Below are 18,517 nucleotides of genomic sequence, written 5' to 3'. Positions count from 1 at the left end.
AGTACCTCAACTTCTGAATAGAAAGCGGTTATTTTTTAAAGAAAGGGTTTGTTCTGTCTTGAGAGTGGATGTTTAGTAAAAATTAAGTAAATAAGCTTATTTTCTGTTACTTTTTCTATAAAACAAACACCCTCCTGCAACTGCAACAATGCACACAAGAAGTGTAAGCATCTGGTTTATCTGCACACTGTGTCATGTATTGTTACTTAGCATTTCCTCATAGGTGGAACTCTATCTTGCATGCTCATGTTTGTCTGTCTTAACTAAGCCATTGCTTTTATGATCAAAAACCTAAGCAGTCTCCTCTTCTTTTTGAACTGCACTGAGCAAAGAATCAAAAAGGATGCTACACTTAACCCAAGTCAGTTTGCAGTTTGGACTCTAAGAAAAGAAAAAGGCTTTCGTGTATGACATTACTCTTAAACTATCTATTTGGATCTGACCATACATATTATTTAAATCTACTGTGGTGTTAAAATGTTTCATAAGACACAGAGCAGAGCTGCTATGATCTTAAATGTTAATATTCTTTTCTTATCACTTTACTGTGTAGATACCCTTCATGAGACACAACTCTACCACAGCTCATCCTCGGAGGCAATCCTGGAAACCTCTTTTATAAATGTGATTTTAAAATGTGGATAAAACTCTCAATAGAGTACATAAAGTAAAGGAGAACAGCTATCTTGTCTTTTTCATAAGCTTATCGTGACAAAAAGTTGAGTTTGCTTGTCAGGTTTGGCTAGAATGTAAGTGATTGGTTTGTTACTTGGACTGACAAGGCAGTTAATTTGCCTGCATTTTTTGCACTAATCAGGAACGTTTGATATATCCATTGTTGGAAAATACCAGATAAATGTTGTGTCAGAATTGTCCTGTTAAGTAATGTCTTGTTCCCCTGTGCTTCCTTGACAAATGATGATATACAGTGCTTGGATTCATTGAAGAGTGACAGAAACCTATGGGACTTAAATACTGTATGTTCCTCTGTGGTGGTATTGATTTATTTAAAAAATCAACGCTTTGCCATCAGTCTGCTGCTCTACTAATATGCAGTTTAATAAGAATATTCCTATATAAATACTGTGTTGTGGAATATGATAGAAGTTTATGTAAAAGGATTATTTTCCGTACAGTGGCAATAACAGACCTGTAAAACACTTGACACTTTCTCATTTTGAAATAATAGCCTTGCTGCAGAAGAATTGATTTTGTGCTTATTAGCATGAGCTAATTGTTTCCACTTTCAAATGTTCGAGTGAATAGAAATATATCAATATCCATGCTTTCTGGATCACTGCTGAGACAAACAGGAAAATTTGAATATTGTCTTATTTGGATTAATTTTACTGTGGTGTTCAGGTCAAGGTATGTTTTGGTTTTTCTTTTTGTTTTTTCTAATTTAAATATGAAACTGCTATATAAGTTGGGGATGAATGAAGAACTGATCACACAGCATACCATCTGAAAGATCTTCATCTACGTCCATGTACCTCCAGATAGATACAGACATAATATTTTGGTCTACAAACTATACTGATCAAGTTCTTAAATCTACAGCAGCAGTATATAGACATTTCCATCGTTTCATCTTGAACTTGCTTGGGAAAAAACTCTGTTCAAGTGTAATCATACTTGTAACTTTGCAACATATCATCTTGGAACTTCTTGATCTATGGTGGGGGGTTTTGTCATCCATCAAGTTATATTTTTAGTTGAAAATAAATTTTAAACATAAAAGAAAAAAGATACATGCTGTATTAAGTGATAGGAGAAAAATACAAATCGGTGTATACTAATTTAAAAGTCATATCTTATTAGGGCGTCTCATGTTTGGATATTATGTTCAATAAAATTAACTTGATGTGTCTAACAAGTTGTACTGTTTTGAAAAAAAAGTCAAAAGAAGATTTTCTTTTTAACATTTTATAAATGTTCTTTAGCCATAAGGCACACACAGAGCTCCTCCTAAATGAAGAAATGTGTATTTTGGGAGTCCAGTTTTCAAGTTTGAAGGCCCTTTTAGATAAGAGAGGACAGAGTTTAGATGCAACTCTTGGAGAATTCAGAAACACGGGTGACTAGAGAAAATTACATCTAGCCATTTTGTTAATAGGAAAAAAATTCATCATGTATGATGCAGGCCCTTACTTAATTTCTGGCTAGGAATTACTAATTACCTTTTTTTAACGTTATCTTACTAGAAAACCAAATGTACTGTGACATATGGTCAATAATTAGAACTTTGTGTTACCAACTCCAGTTCCCAATACAGCATTCTTTTATTCTCTCTGAAGACATAATGTGAGACAGTGAGTGCCACTTCCTGGTTTTAATTTTTGCTACCTTAAATTTTCATTTGTTTAGTAGTAGATTACTTAAACTTCTTAATCTGAGACAGTAAGTTTTGTCTATGTTTTTCCATTGATGCCCCTCTCCGCAATCATCCTCCACTGGTCCAGCATCATCAGTACTATAGATACTCAGGTACATGTTTATGAAATGACTGTTCTGTTAATCATTATTTACAACAACCATTTTATAGCTAGCAAACACTGAATTTAGCTGAAATATGTGCTACAGTCTCACGTGGAATGAGGAAAGTGCATTGGTGATTAGCAAACATGAAAACATTGGAAGGTAGAATAATGACTTCTTGTCAGCTGTGTTGTGTGGCGGCTTTATTTTGGTAAGGTGCACAACTCTATCATGTAGTGAGTTATTTCATTTGCTTTTCCTCTCTGGAAACCTGGGTAAAATATTGCATATTTCATATCTTGAAATGTTCAGTGGTGATCTTCTAATCCTTAGTGGACACTTACAGTAGTTCACAACCACCATGCAATTGAGTACAGTTGATTACTATAGTTTGAACTTCTGAAATGCCCAAACTTCTGAAGTAGTGTGGATGTTGCAGGTTAGGACCGGGAGAAGTAATTTAGTACAGTACCTGCTCATAGTTTGTCTGTAACAAACAAGAGTTTCCAGAGTCTAATTTTAATGGATACAAAACAAACAAAAATACAACTACCCTTTCCTCCCTCTCCCAGAAGGAAAAATATGTAGTATGTATCTTTCTAGCACTCTGTCTTCATAGAACTACTCATTCCAGGTTAAAAATAATATAAAAGCAGGTCTCATACAATAGGCATATATCATATACAGTTTATAATCCCAGTATATTTGAGACACACACGCTCATAGAGAGATACATATACATTGTATCTATGCATTTAATTCCCCTTGTGTGTGCATGTACTTACGGAATTTCCCTGTATAATTTGTTTTGGGAACCCATAGTGTGTTGCACAGTTTACCACAGCTGCCTCATAACAAAAGTGAATACACACTTCTGCCCTAAGGATGCTGTTAACTTGCATATATGTTGAAGCAGGTTTTTTGCTGGTATTTCTACATTTTAATTTGTAAATGCTTTTTAAAAGTTTCTTTGAGTTCATTTGTTACATAAAGCAGACAAGAGATTTTTGTGACCCTGACGATTTAGGGAGTCTTACATTATAAATAAACAAAATATAGCTTTCCAAAATTGTGTGAAGGTAGTCACATGCATGATTTTTCTTTGCTTTTAGATGTTTACTTTTAAAATGCGTGGTTATAAACACAACTTTTTTTTTAAGTGGAATTGACTATACAAATGATAGATGTATGCTTGTTTTCTTTTTACTCATACCCAGCTGCCTAATTGGGGCAGGTTTCTACCTGACCACTACAAAGGAGCCGAAGGGCTGCTGTGGATATGGCCTGTATACTTTCAGTTGGAGTTGTGTAATCTATCTTTTCTTTTTTTATGACAGGTTTCAGAGTAGCAGCCATGTTAGTCTGTATTCACAAAAAGAAAAGGAGTACTTGTGGCACCTTAGAGACTAACCAGTTTAAATTCGTCAGTCTCTAAGATGCCACAAGTACTCCTTTTCTTTTTTTATGTTTGACCCATAATTTGTATTTATTTAAAGAAGGGCATGTTACCTAAACCTACAAATCACATCAAAACCAAAGTCACTTTCATTGGAACCCATGAAGTAGGGTTGCATGATTATGCAATATAATGATTTTGGAATGCAGGCATTGAAAATATTTCCACATTTTTCGTTGTCTAAAGAGCAGAATGTCCGATAAATATTGCATGATGAAAGTATTTTATTTTTTCTGGGGCTCCTTTTTTTTGGTAAGGAAAATGAACACATACGGCTTGATAGTGCAATCTAGAAGATACTATCCTTTCACCTCTGGATCCTGGGTTCAACTTCAGCTTTAGATAAGTGAAAAACTGTCAGATTTAGTTTAGTCTCTGTTTGTGCACATCACAAACGTAGCACATATGTTCACATTTGAGCCTCGGCTCAGGAGAGGTCCAGCGGTGTTGGGCAGGCATGGATTTAAGGTTAAATGTTGAGTCAGCAAGCAGGAGAGCCTAGTGTGTGAGGAAGGAGGTTTGTCCTTCACAGTGTGTGTAGTATTAGGAACGCCTAATTAGGAGATGGGGTCAGAATAAGCCAACACAGAGGGGAACCCAGACAGCATACTGTGACAGTTAAATACACCCCTGGTGTTGGAATAGAAGGAGTGTTATAGATCTGAACTGATGGGTGGTGGAGTGAACGTACAGCTCAGGCTAGTCATTTATTTGACAGTTTATTGTTTGTAAAATTCTAGACTGAATCTATTGGAATTTTGCTTGAGGAATGACTGTATTATAGGCCCCCTCTATCTCAAAAGATTTGTCTCATGCTCTAGCAATGTTGTATATCCTCCTCCCATAAAATAGATTTACCCTCAGAGATGAATATATACAGTTTTCTTTAACATGGTACCTTTTTGCACGACACTGTAGACAAATGTGCAATAGTATGCGCATTTAAGTGAGAGAGATTTTCTGTAGTCTCTGAAGCATCTATGTGAAGTTGAATTTAAAGATTAGCTTATTAATGTTGTGTTTCAGGGACTTGTAGGTAATTACTTTTACAGCTATAGATGGGCACTGCTGACTTATGAATGCAAAATAGGTTTTCTCACTCTGCCTGAGTCAGCTCTTTGTAAATTTATATGATATTAACTGTGGTGACTTACAAATGTGTCTGTAATGGGTTTGCGTTGCATCCACTGTTCCTTTATAAAAGCAAAGGACTTTTTCCCCACTGCTCACTCTAAGACTTCTGCAGGCCAGCTGATAAGATTCCCTCCTGTGCAGGTAGATGCGAGGTAATGAAATTGGATGTGTGTGCTGAGCTTTGTAAATAAAATGAGATTGACCCCCAGCCATTATCTCATTTATCTGATTTACATTGTAAAATCAGGATCTACACTATTGATTAGAGCATAATTAGTTAATTATGAACAGGAAAAATACAGAGTTATGTGGAGCTTGAACACAGCAGGCTATACTGCTAAAAAAAATTCCAAGGGCATGAGCAGATGGAGATCACTTTAATAAAGAACAAAGCATACGTGTTTCAGGTATGGAACTGTCTAATCAACCTCTGGCTGTGAGGAGATTCTTGACCTCCATTCTATATTTTTTTACATATGAACAATATTTCCTTTCAATTGTTACCATTTCCTTTATTATTTAACTTATTAACCTAACTACTACAAATTTTCACCTTCCTTCCTCAGTTTATCTACCTTATTTTCTCCATGTAAAATTAGAAAATCAATTACCTGCCTTCCTTTTTGGAATGGAAAATTAAAGCATTTCCTAATTTTGTTATGTAACATGATTTGAATCTTGTTAAAGGCATTGACAATAATAGGTAGCATCATATCAGTTAAAGCTATTTTAACACCAGGAGCTTGTTTTTTAGCCTACACTTAGAGGATCTCCATTTTTTTGTTTTCACAAAGTTCTGGGTACAACTCCTAGACCACTGAGTATTTAATTGCACCCGTAGATCACGTACTTTGGCATATAATGGCCCCTCAAATAGTGGGTGAAAATGTGGATGCCTGTTTTGGAAAATCTGACCTTTGATTCATATGGTTAATATTTTGTCTAAACCAGCGGTGCCCAACCTTATTACACAGTAGGCCCACATAAACCTAAGCACAAGCTTGTGTGAACTAAGTAGATTTCTATATATTTTAATAAGATTTAAAGTCACCTGTATTGATTTATATTTTAAGTTCAGCTTGTTTCATATGTGTTTATATAGGTTGTTTCTACGTACAGTGTTGTCTATTTACACACTTGTATAAACTAAAATGATGTAAAGATGACAAAACGCTAATGAATCAGTCATTGGTATATTGTGTTGAAGAATGCCCAGGGCCTTATGTCATGCTTTGGTGGGCCATAGGTTGGGCACCCCGGTCTAAACTATGGAGGATATACATTGCTAAACAAATATTATACATGTATAGAAAGCAGAGTGTGCTAGTCAGCTTGTTTATAACCCTATAAACTCTTGTTTATAACCCTAGCAGATAAGCCAAGTACTTAACTATCTATTCACCTCAGAGTTCCCACAAGATCATGTCTGAGGCACATTTCTCCGGGTAGTGTAGGGAAGCGTGCACTGTTGGTATCTATTCTCCACATGTTCTGTGAACATGACTACTGCAAAGTTCCGGTGCTATTAACTTGGCATCTTTCACAACCAACAAATTCACATAACTTTAAAGTTTCAAAGTCATCTTATAGTTTGTTTAGGTTCTGTTTCTGGATCTGACAGTACATTTTCCATCTCCACATTTGACTAGGACCCTAGATCATAGTATGTGGTTCATATTGCAGACCTTAATACTCATTTTGCCAGTTGTCTTTGTAACCTAACTGACAGGCATATGATAACTGACCAGGTTTCCTCCAGTGCTGGTGCCAATGCTAAACTATAATTCATCAAGGAGGAACAAGTGTTTTCTTTACAGAGCTGAAATGTGTGTGAGCTGTCCCTTTTTCTCCAAGAATTTGAAGGTCAATCACCAAAAATGTATCACACGACAGTGCTGCCAGGCAGATGGTCCAGTAGTAAAATATTCTGATTAGTAGATCCTTCATTTTATCAGGTATGGTGTACCAGAAATGTATTCTGTATCCTACCATCTCACCATATTAACATTGGTAGAGTCTAGTCCTGCTGCTATAGTAGTCGATGGTCAAATTCCCATTGGAATCAATGGAAAGGATATTGGGATAATCATAGTTTTGTGCCTAGAAGATCATCTTTTTTTAAACAGCTAAATTTATTTTAATTTACCTATCATTGCACAGTACATTTATCATTTTACTGTGCTGTTTTCCCTAAGGGAGCTCTTTTATTTTCATATTTTTAAAAGATCAAATATAGGTTCTACTGTACAATAATATATTTTTATAAAAACAAAATATAAAAGCAGTGTTTCACAATTTATGGTTATCATTTTGTAAATATGCATCATTTGATACATTCACATCTGAATGGTGTGTGGTATATGAGGATGATTTCATCATCCACATGCTCTCACTAGTTGTGTATATATATTTAAATAAAACAAACAAACAGTCTCTGGAAACTTTCATATTGAAGTTTTTAATTTAGTATATACATATGCAAGAAGAATGTGAGAATATTGTTCTTTATAGACAAAATAAACTGATTTGAAAAGAAAATTTAATTGAATACAAGAACAAAACTTGGCTTTAGGATCCTGAAACCTGTATCTTCTTTCATAATGTTATGGTGATTTCAACCCAACTTACGTAGATTTACTGGATGACTTTTGAAACATGGCTTAAAGTAAAATCAGAATATTGGGCATTCTGGGTGAAAGATGTTTCCCCGCCCTCCAAATTAGAGATTTTAAAGCATGATTTTGAAGAGGAAAGATTGTTTTCTTTTAAACAGAACATTTCTGTTACAACTGTTCTCCCGTATTGCTGTGCTATTACTAAGCAGTCTGCTAACAGAATCTGTATCGGTTGTACTAAAATGACTAATATTCTCATGTTTGTAGATTTTAGGATCCAATAGAGTCCTTTTGAAATGTATTTATTAAATTAGTTGAAAATAAGTTTGAATATGTGCACCCTCTGCAGTTATGCAGAAAAATACTTGTTTAGGTTAACCAAATACTATCCCAAACTGGTTATTTTTTTATATGGCATTTTCCTTTTCAAATATTTTAGTGCATTCCTTTTGTTTAATCCTCTTTCTGTTATGTGCTCTGTGTTCTGTTAATAATTTATTAAAATATATTGTTATTCTTGGTCTGATAAGTAGCACACTGTGCCTTTTATGTTTTAAAAAAATAATTCTGCATTCTGCACCTTGCAAGAGTTTGGGGGTTTCTTAAATGTGTTTTGCTAGCTTCTTATTTGTGGATTTCCTGGCTGATGAGGCTTTAATTCAAACATTTGAGACACTTAAATGGAATAAATAAAAAGAATCTGACAAAATTAGTTTTCAAAAAGTTTTCCCTTTTGAACAAAAGATCATAGGGTGTATGCAAAAAAGTGATGAAGACAACCACTTCAATAAAATGTATGAATCTCTATTATTTGCTGTTAAATTCTATTTTCCTCTTGAGCATATTGTTGTACTATCTGATGTAAGAATCCTTTCATTAAGCACGGCAGTATAGCAAATGCTTCTTCAGTGGCAGTAGACTAAGAATGTCTGAACAAAGAATACTTATGATCGATGTTTCAGACTGTTGTCTGTAGGGTGTATATGGCACAAAACATTATCAAAAAGCTTGTTGATAAACTCAGAATTATGATGTGTACAGGGTAGACTTTTTTCAGTTATAAGTGAAAGATGACAGCAAAATGTTTTAATTGAATAACTTTTTCAAATTCTTACTAAAAGAATCTCACATTATTGAATATTTTGTGCAGATTTTATTTATTAGTTACAAAGTCACTATTTTAAAAAATCATTCATGCAATTGTAAACATGTTTGAATTTCTAGATATGTTGGCAGACATTATGGAAGATCCATAGTGTAAAAAGTTTTGTTAGCCGGAAAGTGTACTAAATTCTGCAAATCATAAATATAGAGAAAATACATAGCTGCCTCCTGCATTTCTCCATGAGAATATTCCAAATTAAATAGAAACATACTTGAAATGTGTGAGTGTACATGTAAATCACCCTTCCTGAAAATGTCTGTTTTAATCCAAACTAATGATTCAGAGATTTGGTGGTAAGTTTTCCATGGGGTGAACTACCCCAAAGTGTGTGCTTGATTTAATTGATGAAGAAACACAATGTATCTGTTTCTCCTGCAGGTGTGATGAATGCAGACTCTGCTACCATTTTGGTTGTCTGGACCCTCCGTTGAAAAAATCTCCAAAACAGACAGGCTATGGATGGATATGTCAAGAGTGTGATTCTACTTCCTCTAAAGTAAGTTAATTCAGTCTGTGAAAACTCAGAGGAGGAGTTCTGGTTTTGGACAGCCTTTTTGAGCAAATCATTGCATAGTTTCTCATCTTGAGTTTGTGTTGGAACATTTTGCATAGATCTGCACTGGGAAACAGACATTTAAATCCACACAGTTAAAGGTCACACTGCAAGGATTTCATCTTGACTTTAACTAAAGGAGAGAAAAATGCAAAATGGAAATTGTGTTAATTGGCTCGATAAAGGGGAGTTTCTTATTCCTCTTAACTATTTTCTTCTTACATTATGGTTGTGACCCCCAAAATATATAAGTCCAAAGTATTAAGTTAAAATACCATATCATTCTTTGCCCCATTATAAGCAGTCAGATATTTTAATATTTTAATAATGTAAACCATAACCTTTGAAGGCATGGTTAATAGTAAATTCATTTAAAATGTATTTATGAAAGATTTGAAAGTCTACATTTTTTTTTGTTTCGTTTTTTCCAATGTAAATCAATTGCGAGGGACATTATTAGGTTAGCATGAAGGATAGTTGTAAGATATGACATTCTAAAATTGTTTGAACTTAAAATTCTCACGACTGAAACTTTGTTATATTAATGCTACCAACAATCATCCATTTCTGTATTGTTATCCTGCAAACGACATAGGATTTTTTTGTTGGGTTTGGTTTAGTTTATTAAGATTTTCCTGAACACTAGTTTCTTTAGTGTTGGCATGGTTGCCAGCACCCCCTGGATGCTTTAAAGAGACACTGTCAACTTGATTTTTTTAAAGTGACTAATTTTAAAAATATCCATTTGCTGATAGGGCATCATTAAAATAAGAGAACTTTTACAAAAATTTGTTAATTTCATAAGCTTTTCTGCTCCTTGTTGTTGCTTATCAGTGTATTTTCGGGAAGAGATAAAGTGACCGAATAACTGATTACATAGAGAAGTGGACTATAAAGAAAATGCTATCAAACACGCAAAGTTAACAAACAGAAAAAATAGAGGATCTTTTTCTACTAACTTCTTTAGCTTCTAATAATCTTTCTTAGGCGTACAGTTATTTATAACTAAAGTAGATATAAAATTTTCAAGCACAAATGGGATTTTCAAGTTGCTGGTGTCCTTTTACAATTGGAAAAATAAAATACTTTGCTTTGCTGGGCGTTAATCAAATCATTCTTCCTCAAGAAGATACAAAGATGGACACTGGAAATTAGCTGTCAACTATAGTTTGGACATCAAGCAGTCTTTCTTGAATACCACTTAAATACAATGGTCACTCCTGGAGTGAATTATAATTGATATTGAATTCCTGTCACCTCTTAAACCAAAAGGGTTTCTTTATAACATTAGTTAAAATGTTCTGCCTCGTATTTTTTCACTGTTTTTGCAAAAGGGCACTTTTTGAAACTCCAAATGTGTATTTGGCGTAGCTGGCCAAACTATTCAGATAAAATGCTATGCTTGCTGAATAATTTACCATGAAAATTAATTCAACATTATTTTTCTGTAAAGTGTGTTAATTTTTAGATATTTTGATGTAAGATGAAATGTTTTGAAAAAATAAAATTGAATTTACAAGCTACAATGACCACAGATATTTACTGTACTTATATTAAGGATTACTTCACATTTAAAAATATACCAAACAAGATGTTTATTACTGAGACTGATTTTCATTTTTAATTCATAAAGACCCATTCTTAAAATTAATATTTAACAATTAAGTTTGATTTATTGCACTATTTTCAACATAGCCAATTTTAATTATATTTGAATGAGAAAATGATGAATATGATAGATACTGAGAAAGTTGTCTTATGGGGACTCCTTGTGGCTTTGTTTAGTTACTTAACAAAGAATTTTTTTCTTGCAAAGCAGTGTAAAGAAACTATTGAAAAAAAGCTATGTTACTGTCCATATTAAGAGATGTCTTTCTTTTTAGCATACCATATTTTTCTCTCATCTATTATGCTACATTGTGTCTAACAAGATCATGTTAGCTGAATTAAACTTTTCGTACAGTCCTTCCTTTATATGAAAATAATTTTAAAAGTCTTAATGTTTTCTTTCTGTTCCAATTTCAATCTGTTGTCTTGCTTTATAGTATATATTTTACACATAATACCCTGCATATATTTCAACATCCAATAAATACTTATGAATTCTAGGGCTTTTTCTCCAAATAGGAAGGGGTCTTCCTTCTGGGCTGAATACAAGTCCATTAGGCAGGAACAGTGTAAGGAATCTGGCATTGTTTGCTGCACTCTGTCTGACCTTTGGATGAATAGCAGACTTGAGCCACAAGCATTTTCAATCTCTCACTCAACCACTAAATCCAATTTTTGGTATGTCACAACAAAGTTTCCTGTAAGGATTACAGCAGTGAAATAGGATTGCACGTTTCAGCATTTGCCAAGAAGACAATAATGCAGTCTCCTTCCCTTCAGTGGAGAAATCAGACTTTAAAAAGTAATATTTCCAAATGGAAAGTAATAAAGGAAATTTAATTTTTCCCTTTGCTATTCATCTGCTTAAATTCAATTTAAATAATAGTATGAATGTTAATTCAGATAAACAAATTTTAACTTTTCCTAGACAACGAGTGTTTAGGTGTATTGGCCCTAGAAAAAAATTGGACAAATAGATTATGTGGTACTTATTGGTTCAATAAAAAGTGAAGTTATAATACACGAGGTGTTGCATAATGATTTTATTGTCCTAATAAAGGTGATTACATTATCTACCTTCCTAATTATAGTTCTTCTTTGAGTGCTTGCTCATGTCGATTCCATTGTAGGGGTGTGCGTGCCCACGTGTGTGGCCATCAGAGACTTTTGCCTTAGCAATACCTGGAGGGCTGGCTATGGCACCCTCGGGAGTGCCATGCTCATGGCACGGTATATCGGGTGCCACCGGCCCTGCGCCCTCTCAGTTTCTTCTTACCACCGGTGGTAGTCAGTGGGAGCACCTCTGTCCCTTGCTTCGCAAGTGGTCAGCAGTTTCTCGTCTAGCTTAGCCATGTGCTTTACCGGCAAATAGTTTAATCTTTGTTAGTTAGTTCTTAAGTACCTGTTAAATGTTAGTTAGGTAGTGTCCCAGTGGGGACTTTTCCCCTGGCGGGGGCATGCCCCATTCTCCTGGTTTCAATCCCTGTTCTTCGTGTAACATGCCTGTGCCTGTTAGTGACCTGCACAAGGGTTGTCTACAGTGCCTTGGGAAAACCCCTATAAAGGAGCGCTGTCGCATCTGCTAGAACTTTCGTCCGCAGACACAAAGAAAGTGCGACACCGTCTTAGGGCACTCTTGATGCAGGTTGCCCTGCGCCCGGCTTTGGAGCTGGCGTGGCCAGAACTGGCACCCAGCTCTTCAATTTCGGTGCGCAGCACACCTCCAGGGTCCTCCTGGCACCAATCCCTGTTGCCGGTGCTGAAGAAAAAGAGTAAGAGGGTGGCACCGACCAAGTCCAACCAAGGGGTTCTGTGCAAAGGACACTGCTCGGGCCTTACGCCCACTTCACGCCCACTTCACGCCTCTAAAGGGCTCGGGCTTGGGGAGTTCCTCTCCCTGAATGGCCTGCCACCAACTCCGGGGAGCGATAAAGTGCCTAGATCGATGGCTCTGTCAACCTCCTCCAAGGCCCTGGCACCTGGAGAGCTGAGAGCACCTCCACTGAAGCTGGCACTGCGTGCAGTTATGGAACCAGCTAAGGCTTCCCATAAGGGCAAGCCTGCCGGCAAGGCCTTGCACAAAACAGGCGAGCACCGCCGTTCTCCAGAGCCAAGACAGAGCCCTAGGTCGCCACATTCTTGGTCTCCGCGTCAACCCAGGTCTCCAGCTCGCCACTATGAGTTGTCGGCACCGTGCTCCCGATTCCCGTCGTTGCGCCAAAGCTCGCCCAGGCATCGTCGATCTCCCTGGCCCCGGTCTTCATCACACAGTTGGTTGCAGTCACTGAGACCTTGAGGGCGCTCCTCGACACAGCACTGCTTCCCCCTACCCCCAGCACCATTCGGACCGTTCCCGTCACCGGTCTCCGGTGGTGATGGTGAGCTGTCCGACTCAAGCCTCCACAACCCTGCCCTGGTCGCCAGAGGGTGACAACGGCTCAGGCTTGGAGGCACAATTCAGCCCTTTGCCCAGGCAACATGATTGGGCTCCAGAGGGTGCATCTGTGACATCGGTGCCGACCTGGCAGCAGAGCCAGTGGCTGACCCAATGGCCGTATTGGAATGCATGGGGCGTTCCCGTCATGTCAGTGCCCCACTCCTGCCAGCCTTCAGTCGCTGCATCAGACAGGCCGAAGGCAGTGCTCCTGGTACCCACGGCACCGGGCTCAGTGCAGGATGTCCTGGCGGCCGTCACGGGTGAGGATCCGGTACCCACCCCAAGACCTCCCGCACCAACAGGTGAGTATGCTGCCAGACCTCCCCCGGTCATCTAATAATCCTCCTCCTCCCTGGACAAGGCGGTGGCGGGGCTTTCCAGAGCTAGCCCACCAGGCAATTTCTGTGAGCATCAGGCGCTGCTGCACATCCAACTTGGCCATCAAGGCGGAGGAGATGGAGGAGCAGACGGACACCTTATTTAGTGTGCTCTCCACATCCTCCCCAGACTGGGTCGCACTGCCAGTATATGAGCGGGTTCTGAACATTGCCAAACCATCTGGCAAACCCCGTCCTCCATCCCGCCCACCTCTAAAAAGGCAGAAAAGAAGTACTTCGTTCCTGCAAAAGGGTTCGAGTACTTGTACACTCATCTGCCACCAGGTTCATTGGTCGTGTCAGCGGCCAACAAAATGGACAAGCAGGGGCCCACCAGCTCCACCCCTAAAAATAAAGAGACTAAGAGACTGGATTTGTTTGGTCAAAAATTTATTCTACGGCCAACCTCCAGTTTCAGGTAGCAAACCACCAGGCCCTCTGCTACAGTTTTAACCTGTGGGACTCTCTCCTCGGGTTCAAGGACTCCATGTCCCAGGGGGCGGCCCAGGAGTTCGCAACCCTGGTGGAAGAGGGGACTGCAGCAGCCCTGTGCTCTCTCCAGATGGCCTGGGACACAGTCGATTCAGCTGCCCGAGTGGTTGCCTCAGCCATGATCATGCAGTGCAGTTCCTGGTTCCAGACCGCCAGCCTGTCCTGGGAGAGGCCTCTATCCAGGACCTCCCGTTTGATGGTGTTGGCCTATTTTCCAACCAAACAGATACACATCTGCATGGCCTGCAGGATACAAGGTCAACCCTTCGCTCCCTGGGGATGCACACTCATCAGATGTCCAGGCAGCCGTTCCGGCCTCCTCCGCCACCTAGACAGTGGCAGCCTCGACAGGGGCCTGCAAGAAAAAGGGACACTGGGTTTAACTGCTGCTGCCCTTCGTCATCTCAATCTCCTGCACAGCCTGGCCTGGCTAAGCCCCCGGGGGCCAGAAGCACTCATTTTGAGGGTGCACTCAGGAGTGATGCACCAGCCAACTGTCCGGATCCTTCCTGCCCTTTCTTCGACCGCCTTTTCCCCTACCACTCAGCCTGGTTGTGGGTTACGTCGGACTGTTGGGTCCTGGACATAGTGGCTCGGGGCTACACCCTGCAGTTTTTGGCTGCCCCTCCTTCCCGTCCCCCCACTTCCCCGTCCCTCTTCAGGGACTCTTCTCATGAGCAACTCCTCGTTCGGGAGGTCGAGAAATTCCTATGCCTGGGGGCCATGGAGGAGACTCTCCAGGATATGCAAGGAAGAGGGTTCTACTCCCTCTACTTCCTAATCCTGAAGGCAAAAGGGGGACTCACACCCATTCTGAACCTGCGGGGTCTCAGCATGTCACTCAGGAAATTGAAGTTCCTCATGGTATCCCTGGCCTCCATCATCCCTTCCCTGGATCTGGGGGACTGGTACACTGCTCTTGACTTGAAGGATGCTACTTTCCTATCTCCATATTCCCAGGACACAGACGTATCCTGCCTTTCTTAGTGGCGGGGCGCCACTTCCAATTTACAGTGCTACCCTTTGACCTGTCCTCGGCCCCCAGGGTGTTCACAAAATGCGTGGCGCAGGTGGCGGCTTACCTGAGGCATCAAGGGGTCCAAATCTCCCCCATCTCAACAATTGGCTCATCGAGGACAGGACTCCAGAGCAGGTCCAGAGGAGCCTCAATCTGGTACGCTCCACCTGTAGTGGTCTCCTAATAAACACAGAAAAATCCATGTTAACACTCATTCAAGGCACAGAGTTAATCAGAGCAGTTCTCAACTCCATGCAGGCCAGGGCCTTTCTACCAGAAGCGCGCTTTTAAGCTATATGGACTTGTTCGGTCACATAAAGAGCCAACCGCTCACCGCAGCCTACATGTGCCTGCGTCTGAAGGGCCACATGGCCACATGCACCTATGTGGTAAGTCACACCCAGCTTCATCTAAGGCCCCTGCAAGCGTGGCTTCCTCAGTGTACGTTCCAAGCAGGCAACCCCTGGACTGAGTAGTCATGGTGCCGAGTCACGTCCTCTCCTCTCTGGACTGGTGGCAGGATGCCAAGTCGGTGCTGCCAGGAGTTCCCTTTGCAACCCCATCGCCCTCGCTCGTCTTGGTCTCGGACACGTCAGATCTGGGTTGGGGCGCCTGTCTGGGTGAGCTCAACACCCAGGGCTGTTGGCTGCAACACAACCTAGGCCTCCATATCAATGTCAGAGATCTCAGGGCGGTTCGCCTGGCATGCCAGGCTTTTTTGCCCCACCTGGAAGGCAAAGTGGTGCAAATCCTGATGGACAATACTGCCACAGTGTACTACATCAACAGGCAGGGTGGTGCCAGGTCTTCGGCCCTCTGTCAGGAAGTGCTCAGCCTCTGGGACTTTTGTGTGCGGCACACTATTTATTTGGTTGCCACCCACCTTCCTGGAGCCAAGAATGTCCTGGCGAATCGACTCAGCAGAACCTTCTCATCTCGCCACGAATGGTTGCTCCATCCAGAGGTGGTCAGCCTAGTTTTCCACAGGTGGGGCTCTCCCCAGATGGACCTGTTCGCATCCAGACAGAACAGGAAATGCCATGTGTTGTGTTCTGTGCTGGGCAGGGAAAAGGGCTCCCTGTCGGATACCTTCCTGATTCTGTGGTCAGGAGCGCTGATGTACGCCTTCCCACCGGTGCCGTTAATCCACAGAGTCCTGCTCAAGGTGAAGCAAGACAGAGCAATGGTCATCCTTATAGCCCCAGCATGACATCTTGGACTATTTGCTGTATCTTAAGCTCCAGAGCATGTCTCTGTCCTTCATCAGGGTGCACCTGGCAGCCATTTCGGCTTTCCATCCTGCATTTCACAGCAGGTCTGTCTTTTCCCATCCCATGGCAGCACAGTTCCTGAAAGGTCTGGAGCGCCTTTACCAGCATATCCAGAACCAGGGGGACCTGAATCTTGTGCTGTCCAGGCTCGCGGGGCCCTCCTTTGATCCCCTGGCTTCCTGCTTCCTTCTGCTTCTCTCCTGGAAGATCTCCTTTTTGATCACTATAACTTTGGCCCATAGAGTGTCTGAGTTCAGGGCGCGCACGTTGGAACTGCCTTATACAATCTTCTGTTCAATCCAGCTGAGTCCACACCTGGCTTTTCTGTCCACGGTGTCTCCCAGTTCTATCCTGGTCAGGACATATACCTACTGATCTTCTGCCCAAAGCCTCATACTACAGATGAGGAATGCAGGCTGCATACTCTGGCTGTCCGGAGGTCACCGGCCTTCTACATCGAGAGGATGAAGCTGTTCTAAAAATCTACACAACTGTTTGTTGCTGTCGCAGACCGGATGAAGGGTTGCCCGGTGTCTACCCAAAGAATCTTGTCCTAGATCACTTCTTGCATCGGCTACTGCTATGAGCTGGCAAAGGTGCCCCCACCAGCGATCATGACGCTTGCGCCCTAGTCAAGTGAGCCGCTCAGGTGCCGATCCAGGAAATCTGCCACGCTGTGACCACGTCCATCCTCATGTTTGCTTCGCACTATGCACTGACTATGTCGGGCTGATGCTGGTTTCCACAGAGCAGTGCTCCCGTCTGCGAGACTGTGAACTCTGAGCCCACCTACAATGGAATGGACATGAGCAAGCACTCAAAGAATCAAAAATGGTTACCTGCCTTGTGTAGCTGTTGTTCTTTGAGATGTGTTGCTTGTGTCTATTCCATTACCCGCCCTCCTGAGTCTATCAGAGTCGTGGCAAGAAGGAACTGAGAGGACACAGAGCCGGCAGCGCCTGATATACTGAGGCATGAGTGCGGCTCTCCAGAGGGCGCTACAGCCAGCCCTATGGATACCGCTAAGGCAAAAGTCTCAGATGGCCACATATGTGGGCACACGCACACCTACAATGGGATGGACATGAGCAACACATCTCGAAGCACCAGTTATGAAAGGTAGGTAACCGTTTTGTTTTTTTTCCAGTTTTAGAAATTGGGTAATGGTGACATCATGTTGACCTAACAATAAAAGTAGTTTTTGATATTACTGAATGTTTGCAGGTGGAAGCAATACAAAGATGAAATGTGATGGTAATAAACACATGCTTTAAGTTGCTCTCTGTCACAGGCACTTTGTAGGCTACTTCTGTTTTGCTCATAATATGTCACAAGACTCTCCAGCAATCTTGTCAGTTATTTTCCCACCAATGTAACATATTCCCATATTACCCTGTCTGTCAGAGAATAGACAGACAGCGACTTTGCTGCAGGGCATGAGGGCAACATCTTCTCTGCCGGTAATACTGCCTGTCACTTTTATGGAATGGGTGATGCTCACCACTGAGGTCTGACAAGCTTTCTCATCTCAGAAACATTGTTGTTTTTGTTACCTCACATGAAAGCTGAAATAAACCTATTAGCTAGCATTTTAATAACATCACCTACCTCCCTTGGAAAAGGATTACTCTGTGCTTCCAATACTGCCAAATCTCAGTGCCCTAAATCATAAAATGTCCAGTATTTTAGAATAATGGTATTGAGAGAGACTTTTAGAAGCTTCTTTTAAACAACAAATTCTTTTGCATTCCAGAATAGTATATGATTGGTCTAAACACTAGTTCTTTAATGTACAAGATCTCTCTGTAAAAATTAGATGAGGGTAGTGGGAGTTACATAATATTTCATTACCCTTCTTCTTCTGTACATCCTCCCAGTGTAAAGTTTTGTAAAAGACCAGTATAGCAAAAGAT

General features: G+C 40.6%; 1 protein-coding gene across 3 annotated transcripts in view; it reads left to right on the top strand.

Moving 5' to 3' along the window:
* The window catches only part of PHF14 (PHD finger protein 14), a 296,760-nt gene that overhangs the window by 192,415 nt on the left and 85,828 nt on the right, over positions 1–18,517 (top strand). Inside the window, exon 17 of one of the 3 annotated variants that reach the window (XM_074945849.1) lies at positions 9,227–9,344. The exons of 1 other annotated variant lie outside the window; for it this stretch is intronic. In XM_074945849.1, the coding sequence (XP_074801950.1) occupies positions 9,227–9,344 (118 nt within the window). Of the gene's footprint in view, positions 1–553; positions 582–9,226; positions 9,345–18,517 lie in introns of those variants that run through there. One more of the 3 variants, XM_074945851.1, reaches the window with a different exon arrangement.

This window comes from Natator depressus, chromosome 2 (assembly GCF_965152275.1).
Source record: "Natator depressus isolate rNatDep1 chromosome 2, rNatDep2.hap1, whole genome shotgun sequence".
Lineage (NCBI taxonomy): Eukaryota > Metazoa > Chordata > Testudines > Cheloniidae > Natator > Natator depressus.
The sequence above is the reverse complement of the archived record's forward strand: the minus strand, read 5'-3'. Positions and strand labels throughout refer to the sequence as shown.